Source organism: Hippocampus comes, unplaced genomic scaffold (assembly GCF_001891065.2).
Source record: "Hippocampus comes isolate QL1 unplaced genomic scaffold, H_comes_QL1_v1.1 scaffold249, whole genome shotgun sequence".
Lineage (NCBI taxonomy): Eukaryota > Metazoa > Chordata > Actinopteri > Syngnathiformes > Syngnathidae > Hippocampus > Hippocampus comes.
In genome coordinates, this window is record NW_017805035.1 from 1,896,369 (window position 1) to 1,908,868 (window position 12,500).

Consider the following 12,500-nt stretch of genomic DNA (forward strand, 5'->3'; position numbering starts at 1 on the left):
GAAGGCCCGGGACCGGCGGGACGGCGAGGAGGACGACGCCAAGGGGGCCGGCGGCCAAACGCTTTCTGTTGCCAACGGGCCCCTGGGGGCCAACGACGCCAGCATCAGCAGCAACCTCCAGGCCATGTCCTCGCAGCTCTTCCAGGCCAAGCGCTGCTTCCGCCTGGCGCCCACCTTCAGCAACATGCTGCTCAGGCCTCAAGCGGCCTCCGCCGGGCCCACTTCCGCAGACGACTCCATCGCCGCCGCGCCCTCCCAGGAGACCCCCTCCTCTGCCAGTCAATCACCCTGCGATGTGAACCAGAATACCCCCAATGGGGTCAATGAAAATGGTAATACCCACCCCCTTTTTTAAAAAAAAGTTTTAATTTAGTCAGTTTTTTCAAGGTGCATCCCTTGTCACTATGCGTCACTGGCATAGGTGAGGCGTGCAGTTTCTGCGGCCAAAATTCACGTGAATATAAACAAGAAATGTGTGGTAAAATAGCTTGATCGATTTTTAAGTGATGTGTTTATTTCATGGTCATGATTTATGAAAATGACACTGGCCTGATCGGGCCAGCGTCACTAAGTCGACTTGGCGCGGTGTCACGCTGGCCCCGGGCTCTTTGGCCACGCTTGATGGCGGACCTTGCCACATGTTCGTCGCGTGGGGAAAATTTCAAGACAAATTTTCTTCCGCAGATTTGGACTCGGACTACCTGATCGGGCCAGCGTCACTAAGTCGTCTTGGCACGGCGTCACGCTGGCCCCCGGGCCCTTCGGCCACGCTTGATGGCGGACCTTGCCAAATGTTCGTCGCGTGGGGAAAATTAAAAGACAAATTTTCTTCCGCAGATTTGGACTCGGACTCCGAAGGGAGCCAGCGCAGCGCCCCGTCGGTGCACAGCGAGAAGACGCTAGCAGAGACACCGGACTGGCCCTTGGACAATATTAGCCCTTTGAAAAAAAAAAAAAAAAAAAAAGATAATCATCTTTAAAAAAAACACAAACAAACCCAAATGCAGATGAGTGGGGCCTTATTCATCGACTGCGGTTTTTCCTGGCCCAAATTGAGGCAAATACGGTCCCCGTTGTGATCGCGGCATGCCATTGCTGTGCTTGGCAGAGGCCGACTTGAACCCAGACGTGACGGAGCTGCTGGGCGAGTGCGAGCGACCCGCGCTGCTCCAGACGCTACTGCTGCCCGAGGATGTGGCGCTGAGGCACCTGCCCGCCCTCGCCGTTGCCCACCGCCACCTGGACTTTGCCCACCGGGGCGCCTCCCTCAGCCCGCTACAGGAGGTATAGGCACACGATGCGTTATATGCACGCTCCTCGATGACAACTCTCACCGGCGTGTCGGAACGCTCACCCTTCTGTTTGTATTCGAGATGGGAACACATTCTTGTTTGTTTTTGTTTTTTTCCTCGTGATGGCGAAGAAAAAAATAGTACTCTACATCCTTTCCAGAGGCAACGTCAAATATCTCTCGGGCGTTTGTCCTAAGTCTGCGCTCTCTCTTCCTCCTCCAGTGCGTGGTGCGCGTGTGTTGCATCCGCAGTTTTGGCCACTTCCTCACCAGTCTCCAGGGCAACGTGCTGCACTTCAACCCGGAGGCCGGCATCTTCACCAGCGTCAGCCAGTCGCAAGCCGACAACCTGCTGCAGCAGGCCAAGGCCCAGTTCCGAATGGTGAGAGACCGACGTGTAGGCAAAAGAGCTGCAAAGGAATTTATCATCACCGTCTGCAAACTGTTCAATTTTTTACATTCTATATTATTTCTTCTTCTTTTTTTTTTTTTTTTTTGTGCAATATTCTCGTGTGCTATTTTCCTTATTCAAAAACAGTACAAAAATTGCCTGTTTTTTTAGGAGATATTTCTGTTCATCTTTATGGAGGAAAGATGATTTTAAGATATGTGTGTAGTTGTGGAACGAATTTCACTGGTATTGCGAGAGAAAATGACCATTTCATTTCCCTGAATGTTTTACAAGCCTCATTGGCAAATCAGAATTTGAACTGTTAAAAAAAAAAAAAACTAAAAAAATGAAAGGATGCAAGTTCCGAAAGTCATGCTGTAAAAGAAGCAAAAAAAAAAAAAAATTTTAGAAATTCAAAAATGGACAAAGCCACGTACGAGCTCAAGGCTAGAAAAATCCACTCAAGACGAGAGGTTTAAAATCTTCCAAAGTAATGAAAAAAATAGCGACAACTAGCCAACGTGTCATGTTGAAGAGCACTTTTGCTTTGTGTTGTTCCAGGCTGAAGAGGAGGCCCGCAGAAATCGCCTGATGCGGGATATGGCTCAGCTTCGACTCCAGGTTTAACCACAACGCTTTTTTTTTGTCACTGTCCTTGTTTTGTTTTGTTTTTTTAACTGTGTCTGGCTGTGGCAGTTGGAAGTGTCTCAACTGGAGGGCAGCCTTCAGCAGCCCAAGGCGCAGTCGTCCATGTCGCCCTACCTGGTGCCCGATGCCGCCGCCCTCTGCCAGCACCTGGGTCTCATCCGAAGTCTCGCCGCCAGCGGCTGCTTCATCGTGATCATCCCCAGAACAGGTCGGCGCGCCCGCACGCAAACGTCACTGGAGAAAAATCGCACGCCACTGCGCTGAACAAAAAGTTCATCTTAAAAAAATGGCCGTCATATGTTAGATGTAGATAAATACTTGTTTGTTGGTAAATCATCACTCTGGGACCGCTGAAGTGGAATTGGATCAGAATCCCTCACTGCACAAAGTGGTTGGAAATGACCGCACGAGGTCATATTTTGCTAACATGAAGGCTACGTGGTTTTTGTGTCTCATCGCAGTCATCGACGGACTAGGTAATATTTCCGTTTGGCTTGCCAAAAAATGCTTTGACTTTTCGCAACTGGCTTGAAAAAGTTTGGCTTTTTAGGGCTCCAAAACACCAACCGCCAACATCCAAAAGTTGCGCAATAGCACCTCATGGGAAATTACTAAGGATTACTTTCGCCTTTTGGGTACACATAGAACAGGACGCACGAATAAGTCCCAAACCCGCGGCTCGAAATGAACCGTTTTGGTTGGAAGCAGCCATTTTGGGTGAAAAACTTGAAACTCTGCATCAGGACTTCGTTGTTCTAATGGCTCCTTCATGTTGCAGGTACATCCGATGCCAGAGGGAGTCTGGACGAAGTTTTGAAAGAGACAAGCTAAAACGTCAGGACCTCGATGCCTGGTAAGTCACGTTACTGGCGTTGGTGGGAATTTTTTTTTTTTTTTTTTGTATGCCACATTTGCAGACATGGTTTTGGAGGAATATTGTAACATTGTTAACTGCCATACATATGAGTGAAACTCAGTGAGCGCGCCCTTTCTCTCTTTCTCTCTGTGTCTGGTAGGCATCTGTACAAAATGGTGGACAGCTGCCGCCAGCTCACCGTCTCCCAGAGCATCGACGATGACACGGCCGGCATGGTCACCCTTCTCACCGGACATCCGGTGGACCAACTGTGTGAACGCTCGGCGGCAATGAAGGTTGGGCGCCCACCAACCCAAAAAAAAAAAAACTTTTTTTTTTCTTCAATTAGATAGCACTTATAAAAAGTGGACCCCCCCCACCCCCTCGCCTCCCTGCAAAAAAAGTTTATTGTCCTTCAAAAAGATTTTTTAATTAAAAATAATAATAAAAGAAAAAAAAATCCTGAAAGTTAAATGTTTTTTTAAAATAACTTTTTGCCCCCCCCCTTGTCTCTCCAAAACATACACAAAATTTACTTAAAAAACATACGCAACTTTTTTTCTCTCAAATGCTTGACTTTATTTTTCTCATGTCACAGAGCATGTAGGTAATTGCTGATGTTTATTCTATTTTATTTTTTCCAGTCTGCCGTCCAGGCGGCGAGCTCAGCGGGCATGGAGCTGAAGAACATCGCAGACTTTTACCGGCAGTGGAAGGAGATGGGCTGAGGGGGACCACGCAAAACACCGCCAATGTCGGATCAATCACAACACTCGTTCTATCTCTCTCTCTCTCTCTACCCCCCGCCCCCTCTCTCTCTCTCTTAATCTCTCTCTCTCCCCTCCTCTGTCTCTCTCTCTCTGCCACTCTCTTTGCTCTGTGTGTATCTGCGTCTCCAAAACAAAATCTCAACATGAAGCCGGACGGATGGAAAGAGTTGAAACTTACGAAGGGAGTTGAAATCCACTAAAACGAAGACGGGCGAACGCCTCCGCCCCGCGCGGTTCTTCGGCGGACGTAGGAAGTGCCGAGATGCCAAACTTAAGCGTTCTGGCTGGCGCTCCGCTTCCCTCTCAAACTGGGAGCGCGCTGTATATGTTGAGAGAGAGAGAGACACGGTGCGTACACACACAGACTTGAAATTGAAGTCCTTTTGGGTGTCGGTGGTTTCGCTCTCGTTGTTTTTGGCAGGATGAGTGATTTCCGTTGTCCGTATCCAGAGAGAGAGAAAAACACAAGCAAGGCAGGCGCAAAAAAAAAAAAAAAAGCAAAAAGCAGCCAGCAACAGGCTGCCGTGGCCTGAGGGAAAGTCAAACCCGAAAAACAGCACTCGGAAGGGTTGTTATTTTTTAAAGAGGTGCAGTTTCTCCTCTTGTCTTTTTTTTTTTTTTGGAGGGTTGGACTTCTAATTCTCACACAATGTCCGTAAGTTTATTTGGTTTTGGGCAGAAATTTTCAGGATGAGATTTCAAGATGAACGCACGATAACCTCTCCGGGTCAACTTCATTTGACTGTGTCAACTTTTGAATGGCCTTCTGGTTTTTCTCAACATGGTGTTCATTAATTGGAAAATATTTTTTTTTTCTCAAAGTAAAAACTTTTATGGGGGGGCAGGGCATTTCTCAATTTTTTTTTTTTTTTTGTTCTGAACAAATTACTGGTATACACTTCTCAAAATAGTCCAAGTTCATTCGCATCACATAAAAAAAAGCAACCTTTTCATAGAAAAAGTGTATAATTGAAGAAAGCCAAATTTGACCTATAAAGGCTGAGCATTTCAGATTTATCCTCAATTACACCCAATAGCCCAATGTCCCTTTTTTTTTTGTATTTTGTTTTTGGAGTTGTGTGTGTGGTCTGTGCTCTTGACAAAAAGGAAACAACAACCCTGTGATCAAGCTCATTCGGGTTTTATTTTTGTACCCAAACAATAATGGTGTTATGCAATTTTTTTTCCGATTCGAGAATGTACAAGGGAAAGCAGTGTATTTATCAAGGTGTCACTTATTAAAAGAAAAAAAAAAGCTAATATGGGTTGCTGTAAGCTCTGAGAGAAGTTGGAAATGTCTACATGATGACAGACTGTCCATTTTCGTGTGTCCTATCATACACCAATAGACAAATACATTCGCCAATAAAAACAAAGATAATTTAAATCTTTATACTGGACCTTTTTTTTTCCTTCTCTTAAAACTTTCACAAGTGACAATTTCCGTGCGTTGTTTTCTGTGTGACCACAAGGGCATGTGACGTCACATACTATGACGTGCAATTTGTCATTGTGTCGACAAAGTTGAACCTGACAGGGTTTTTTTTTTTTTTGCTTGCTATTTCACAAAATTGTGACATTTTGCCCCAGGATAACATCTACTCGAACACAGCGTGTGTTTTTTTAGTGAATGAGCACTCGTTTGGAGTTCAGCCTTTGCAAAGTGGTGTTTTTGAAATTGTTGTGACTTGAAATGCGTGTCGTCGTTACGTGCGTAACATTGTGCTGACGTTTTTCAAGATACACCGTCCTTTCCTTTCGGGAAAAGAAGAAAAGTCTCTGGAGTTCGTCTTTTTTCCTCTGATGTGGACCTCTCAAACTCGCGCGGGCGCGCCGCGAATGGCAGCCAATCACAATGACAGCAGCGTGTGCGCGTGCTTGTGAATCAACTGGGACGGTGACTGGCACCGCTTTGTGCTCCCTTTGCGCGGGGCGAGTGGCGGGAACGCACTTTGATCCCATGAAGGAGGTGCGATGACTTGAAGGGACTTTTACCATGAGAGGAGCCACAAGAATCTGAGAGATGTCATCCGCGCAGAGGTCCTTGCTGGCCTCTTTAGAGCTCATGCGTGAGTTTTTTGTGTGTCCGTTTTAGTGACCGTGTTGAATTGGCGCCATCTCGTGGCCACTTAAAAGCCAGCCTGAACTGGGCTGTTACTCAGGCTTTGGTGCCTGATTTTGACGCACCTTCGTTATTTATGTGACGGCGTTTTGCTCGGGGCTGTCCTCGACAGTTTGGAAGAGGAGAACGTTCACGGACTACTTTCCTCTTTGAGCATTCGGCGTACCATCCGTTACGCCAAAACTTGGCAATCCCGTTTTGGGTTTGTTGAATTGTTCCAAAGCAGGCATTGTGTGATCTGTGCCTTTGGCCACACGAAACTTCGTTCACAAGCTACTGGTTGGCGAAGCTGTCACGTTAATCTATTTTAGCTGTTGTTGGGGGGACGGTGGTAGTGACGGGATGAAGTTAGAGCTCATAATTGTTGTCTCAAACTTTCAAAGCTAGAACAATTGACCCATTGTGTTGAAAATGGGGCTTTTCGATTGTAAACAGGCACGCAGGCAACACTTGGCAAGTCACGCACTTCCAATCCAAGTCAAGTGGAGTCTTCAGGTTCAGGCAAGCGAGTCGGAAAAAGTTGCAGCTGAAGTCAGACTGCAGGCAATTCACGTGACAGGAGTTCCCCATCTCCTTTTGAACAGAAGAGTTTCGTAATTAATAACTTTAATTCATAAAAAAAAAAGACTCCGCCAGTGACCTGAACTAAAAGCAATTAATTCCTGTTTTCCTGAAACACGTTATGATCAGTTTCATGTTCAAACGACGTGTTTGTGGCAACAATCCGCTTCCGTGTAAAACAGCTGCAATCGTTGACTGTTGTTTTTTTTTTTTTTGCTCGCGCTTTTTGAGTGTCTTCCGCGCTCCCAGGCCGTGACGTCACCACCCACAAACGTGGAATTCCAGGAAGTCGTACACGCGCGTTCATTTCTCACGCTGGAGTCTGCAGGCGCGCGCGCGCACGCACGTGGCTGGTGTTGTTGTGGCCGCCGCCTCTCTGCGCCCCGCCCACGTCTCTCAAAAGTGCGCCAAGTTCGCTTGCCATTGGCCGGCGTGGAGGGAGAGGGTGGAACCGAGGCTAGTCTGTGGAATGGAGACAAAAAAAATTCGCGAAACGCACGTGACGCAACATTTTAACGAGAGACCCGAGGAGAAAACGAGGCGCTTTGGAAAGGCGCTTCCAAGTTACTGTTTGCTTGGGCAGCATGTCACACGCTTGATGGCCGACAGTCGCGGTAAGTGAACGCGGAAGTGGTCGTGACACAAATGATGGAGGAAGATTGGCTCCTCTCACTCTTGTGCGGGTCCGGACGCCAGCCCTCACCGCCATTCCTCGCTTCCCTGAGTTTTGTGGGTTTTTTTTTTTTTGTTGTTGTTGTTTTTTTTTTTGTTCCTTCGCGGAAAATCGTAAAAACAAAGAGACGGCCGAGGAGAGTCAGCTGTGGGAAGGAGCTCGTCTATGACTCACGTGCCAAACTGAATTGAGTTAGTTCGCATTGTTGCAATTGCCAAGGCGTTGGCGTCATTCTTGGAGCACACAAGTTTCACCTCCAGAGATATTTTGTGTGCTCCTCACAAAGGACAATATTAAAAATACACAGGGGAGCTTTTAGACCAGGGGTGTCAAACAGGTTTTTGTCACTGGTCAAATTGGAGTTTTGGCTTCCCTTTGGACAGCCGTTATGACAATTTGAACATTTGGATCAGGCTTTTTAGCAAGCGCCAAGGAAATTGACATGTTTGGTTTGCTTTTGTGGGCCACATAAAATGATGTGGCGGGCCAGGTCTGACCCAAGCCGCTTGACTTTGACACCTTGATTTTGAAAATTGGCTACATTCAATTTAAATACACCCACACTGTCACTTTGAAAAAAATCTGCTGTACTAGATTTGAAAAAAGTTTAGAAAATTTGTCATTCCAATGTGTTTGCTTTTATTTAATGTTGGCAAATTTTTACTTTCTTTAATTGAGTGATTCTTTTGCAGTCCGCTAGTGGTACTCATTACCTCACTTTTAAGCGTCACTGTTGATCATGATTCGTTTTAACACTCGCCGACCGTGCTTGTACCGATGTCCTTTTAGTGCTCCAGTTACTCACATTTCAAACAGCTGCTCTAGTGTGATTCATCAATGTTTTATTTCGTCAAAGCATAGACACCTGAGGTGGACAGTCTCTCCTTATGCCAGCTTCCACCTTTGAAAATATCAGAGCCATCAACCGCCCCGGTATTTGGGATTTTGGAGACGTGAAGCGTTTTCATCTCCATGGGTGCTCACTATTCACAAAAAGCTTCAAGTCGCTCCATGAGGAAAACACGTAATGTCCATCAAATCCCCAAAATTTGGGCGATTGTTTTTTTTCCCCAAGTCGAAGTGGACATAAGGAGAGTTGACTTCGTTGCGTTGATTCCAAGTTGAGTTCAGGACGGTTGAAGCTGGAGAGTCATCTGACCTTTGTGTCACTCGTCTCCGAAAAGAGCACAAGGCGGATTGTTGGGTTTGCGTAACATGTGCAACTTTCATGTGAGAAATGTAAACATGAGTCCGTGCAGGTGCAGACAAGGAGGAGGAGGAGGACAGGGAGGTGGAACAGCTTTTGTGCAAACTTGCCAGAGCGCGGCCCGAAAGGGGAACTAAATTCACGAGCAAGCCAACGCCCACCTGCCTCTTTTAATGCTTTTCTTTGGCACAATATTGAACACATACCCAGGGGAATCTTCCCTGTTGCCACCCAAGAAATCTCCTTTGGCGATTGGAGGGGAAAAAAAATGCTCAGAAGGTAGAAAGTATGAAGACATAAAGTTGATCTTGTAGGAAAAGAACTAGAAACCCTCTTTTTAAAGAGGAAAAAAAAACAACAGGGATTTTTTTTATTAAGTGAGTCACATTTATTATTTTTTGGAATGTTTAAATCTTTTGTGTTTTTCTTAACAATGTAGAGCTTTAAAAAGGACTTCTTCAAACCACTTGCTCCATTTTACAAACATTTTCTTGCAAATATAATTTTTTTTTGTCAACATTTTTTTCCCCTCTAAAAGAAATTGCTTTTTTCTCAAAATGAAATGACTTTTCTTAAAAATGTATTATGCACCACATTCTTTGGATAAATAATTGACGTATTCTCAAAAATATATAATTTTTTTCGAAAATAAAATAAAAATGAATAAATGAAATTTTCATAAAGTAAAAGATGAATATATGAAAATTTCAGAAACCCTTTTTTTTGGCAATTACACAAACTAAAAAAAATTAATTAAAAATCTCCAAAATGACATTTTCCGACGACAATTCTAATTTCTTTTCTTAATATGACGTTCCCCCACAAAAACACTCCCTACAGTTTTCTCCGTTGACCTTTCACGAAAACATTGGCATTATGAAAAAAACAAACTAAAAAAAAAAAAAACGCAGATTGCTTTGCATCAAAACATTTCAAACTGCCTGATTTAAATGAAGTCTTTCCATCATTCAAATTCCTCATCGGCCAGCGGCGGGCGGACATTTTGTTTGTGTGCTTATCAATGCGGTAGCTTGTGCGTGTGCACAAAGACGACTTTGTCGCCGACAAAGGGGCCAGAACCGGAACCTGGTCCGGGATGGGGGGCGGCGGTGGAGGGTGTGGGAGATACCGGGAGGCTCTGGGAGACTTGACTCTTGTCTCTTCAAACAAGTTTGATTTAGGTGCACGCTCTAATTTTGATGACTGATCATTGGGCAGCATTACTTCAAAAACAGGATTGGGTATACAGTAGTTTACAGCGATGGGTAGTGACACCTGTCGCAAAGCCGCAACTAATTGATAAGACAATTTGTAATTGCATGTAGATGCCTCAAGTTAGCGGCAAAGTTCCCCTTAAAAAATAAAAAAAAACATTGGAAAGCATCAAGACCTTGCATCTACAATATACATCGGCATGAAGCCATGTTACATAAGTGACACTATTCAGAAATGTAAGTCTTCAGCACTGACAAACCACCTTCACTCTAAAAAAAAAAAGTGTGATGCAAATTATAATTTTCTTACATTTTCCTGGATAGTCATTGCAAATGACTGTTTGAAGGATTTGAATATTTTTGCACAAATGTCCCAGAGAAAAGCCCCCAAGTTCCCAAAAATGTAAAATGCACTGCTCCAAATAGTTACGCACGATGATGCTTCAAAACATTACTAGTTTGGAAAGAACTGAAGAAAGTTGTTTGTCGAATTTGCAGCATTTGGAGGTCCTATTTGGTGAAATCAAAAGCCATTTTGATCTTTTGTGAAGATTGGGCCATTTACTTGATAGCAGCTTGACAATTTCCATTTTTTGGACAGGTTCTGTTTCTATCTATCTATCTATCTAGCTAACTAGCTAGCTAGCTGTTGGTCTGTCAAGTTATCGCTCAAGCTAGCTCTCTGTCTAGCTATTGCTACCTATTTACTTATCATGGCTAAACTTGTGTGCTAGCTTGTCTTACATGTGAGTCTACTGGTCCATGGACCTTAAGATGGCAATCAATGATATGTACTCCTCCTGTTTGTTTGATGGAGGCCTTAATTTTCGGAGCCGGTGGCTAACGGTGACTTCTCCCCCACATTGCAGTGTTCCCCGTGTGGCGTGGGCTGGGCGCTGGCCTGGGAGGCGCCTGGAGCCAAGGTTGGGGGCGCTGCCTGTTACGCTGGGAGCCCCCGGCCCGGTCAGACGCAGCCCCGACGCCCGCCCCCGACTACCCCGTTTGGCTGCTCATCTGCCGCAGGGGCCGCGCTCGCCTCGGGGAGGTGTGCCTGCGGGGTGTCGGCGCCGTTGACTCGCCCGCCGCCGTGTTTGGTGTCAAACTGCCGCCGCTCTTTGACGTCCACCAGGTGCCTAAGGTGAGCGGGAGGATTTTAGGGTATGGGCGGGAAGGAGGGTTTCACCCAAGAAATATGTCCCGCGAGTCATGAAAAATTTTTAAAACTCTCAAAACGCTGAAGAACATGCAAATTCAATAACTTGTACTTTGACTAATTCCTACGGTATTCATCCAAATTAGACACAAATTTAGAAACGGGAGTTCTAAACAGGTGTGAGGGGCCATAGGGCCAAGGGTTTTGGGCTATAGCTTCCACCATCAAATTGGGTGGAAATGTAAATTCTGTTCAAATTTCTTGCTCAGAATTTGAACAGGAAGGCAACCATTTTGTTTGGAAGAAGCCAATTTAGGCGAAATCCAGGGATGGTACGAAGTCGGCCGGGACATCTGTAACGATGACATCGGCCTTTGTTCCTCAGGTGTTCCGTGAGGACAGCATCTTGTCCGGCTACCGACACCCGCAGAGCTCGGCACTGGACTGCGTGCTCAGCAGCTTCCACATCAACAACGAAACCGTCAACATCTGGACGCACTTCCTGCCAACGTGGTGCGTGCATCATACTTTTCCGGTCATCTGTACAACTAACTACCAGCGATGTGTGAAACTCGGGGCTCATCTCATTTCTCCAATTGCAACTTCCTGGATGCTCCCCCCCTCTATTGACATGCTAGCACCTCACACCAGAAGAAATGTTTTTTGGGGTAATGTGACGATGGCTCCTCGATGTCGTCATTTGATGGGGACATCTCCTAAGAAGTGTTCACAAAAGTAGCAAATGTTGCATTCTTGTCGATGTTCGTTGACTCTTTTTGCTATTCATTACACTGCATGTGTTTCAGTAGAGCTCAAGGCTGCCCCCATGTTATGGCACAATGTGGTACTACACTTTAGGCATAAAACTGGAGTGGAGGTTAACCGTACAGGTGTGCATCAGGTACTTCGTGTGGAGGCTGGCCTCGCTGTGCTCCAGCATGAACTTGACGAGCGACAGCTACACGTGGCCTCTGCTGGCGTACATGCTGCTGGTGTGCGTGTACCCGTTCACCTCCTGTTGCGCACACACTTTCAGCGCCATGTCGTCAGAGTCGCGCCACATCTGCTACTTCTTCGACTATGGTGCGCTCAGCCTTTACAGCCTGGGTAAGACAATACTCGCACTCCCTCCACAGAACAGATTGTCTGTCTTTCAGCAGGGGCAGTCCATCGCTGAGTGATGATCCCGCACCATCAGTCAGCAAGATGCCGTTGCAGCGCGCTGCCGACCAAACTGGATTTTTTTATTCTTTTTTTTGTGGGGTTGCGCGTGTGGCTTTTTACGGGGGGGGGAAATATATATATGACATAAGTAATTGAAAATTGTCTTACTAGTTACTGTATACCAGGGGTGTCAAAATCATTTTAGTTACCGTTTCCCTTAGAGGGCCGTTATGACTGAAACCAAATAAAAAAAGTCAATAGTAACAGTTTATTCAGCTATTGTTTAAGTTACTGTCATGAGGGGTTTGGTTATAAGAAAATGCTTAAAATATGTCTCTTATTTATTACATATGAGAATTTTGGTAGAGATTTTAGCATGCATCATGGAAGTTGATTTGTGTTCGCTGGCCCAAATAAATTACGTGGCGGCCCATATCTGGCCCCTGGGCC

The 12,500-nt window shown here is 45.6% G+C and overlaps 2 protein-coding genes across 2 annotated transcripts in view; both read left to right on the forward strand.

Annotated features, from left to right (window-relative positions):
- smg5 (SMG5 nonsense mediated mRNA decay factor) overlaps window positions 1–5,343 on the forward strand; it is a 12,517-nt gene extending 7,174 nt beyond the window's left edge. Inside the window, 10 exon segments of the mRNA XM_019863621.1 lie at window positions 5–332; window positions 838–936; window positions 1,058–1,284; window positions 1,515–1,673; window positions 2,244–2,303; window positions 2,379–2,538; window positions 2,792–2,806; window positions 3,039–3,183; window positions 3,347–3,482; window positions 3,831–5,343. Of these exon segments, the coding sequence (XP_019719180.1) occupies window positions 5–332; window positions 838–936; window positions 1,058–1,284; window positions 1,515–1,673; window positions 2,244–2,303; window positions 2,379–2,538; window positions 2,792–2,806; window positions 3,039–3,183; window positions 3,347–3,482; window positions 3,831–3,914 (1,413 nt within the window). The 3' untranslated portion in view covers window positions 3,915–5,343.
- Window positions 5,344–7,032: 1,689 nt separating this feature from the next.
- paqr6 (progestin and adipoQ receptor family member VI) overlaps window positions 7,033–12,500 on the forward strand; it is a 9,741-nt gene continuing 4,273 nt past the window's right edge. Inside the window, exons 1-4 of the mRNA XM_019863739.1 lie at window positions 7,033–7,253; window positions 10,603–10,871; window positions 11,272–11,399; window positions 11,788–11,993. Of these exons, the coding sequence (XP_019719298.1) occupies window positions 7,109–7,253; window positions 10,603–10,871; window positions 11,272–11,399; window positions 11,788–11,993 (748 nt within the window). The 5' untranslated portion in view covers window positions 7,033–7,108. The remainder of the gene's footprint in view (window positions 7,254–10,602; window positions 10,872–11,271; window positions 11,400–11,787; window positions 11,994–12,500) is intronic.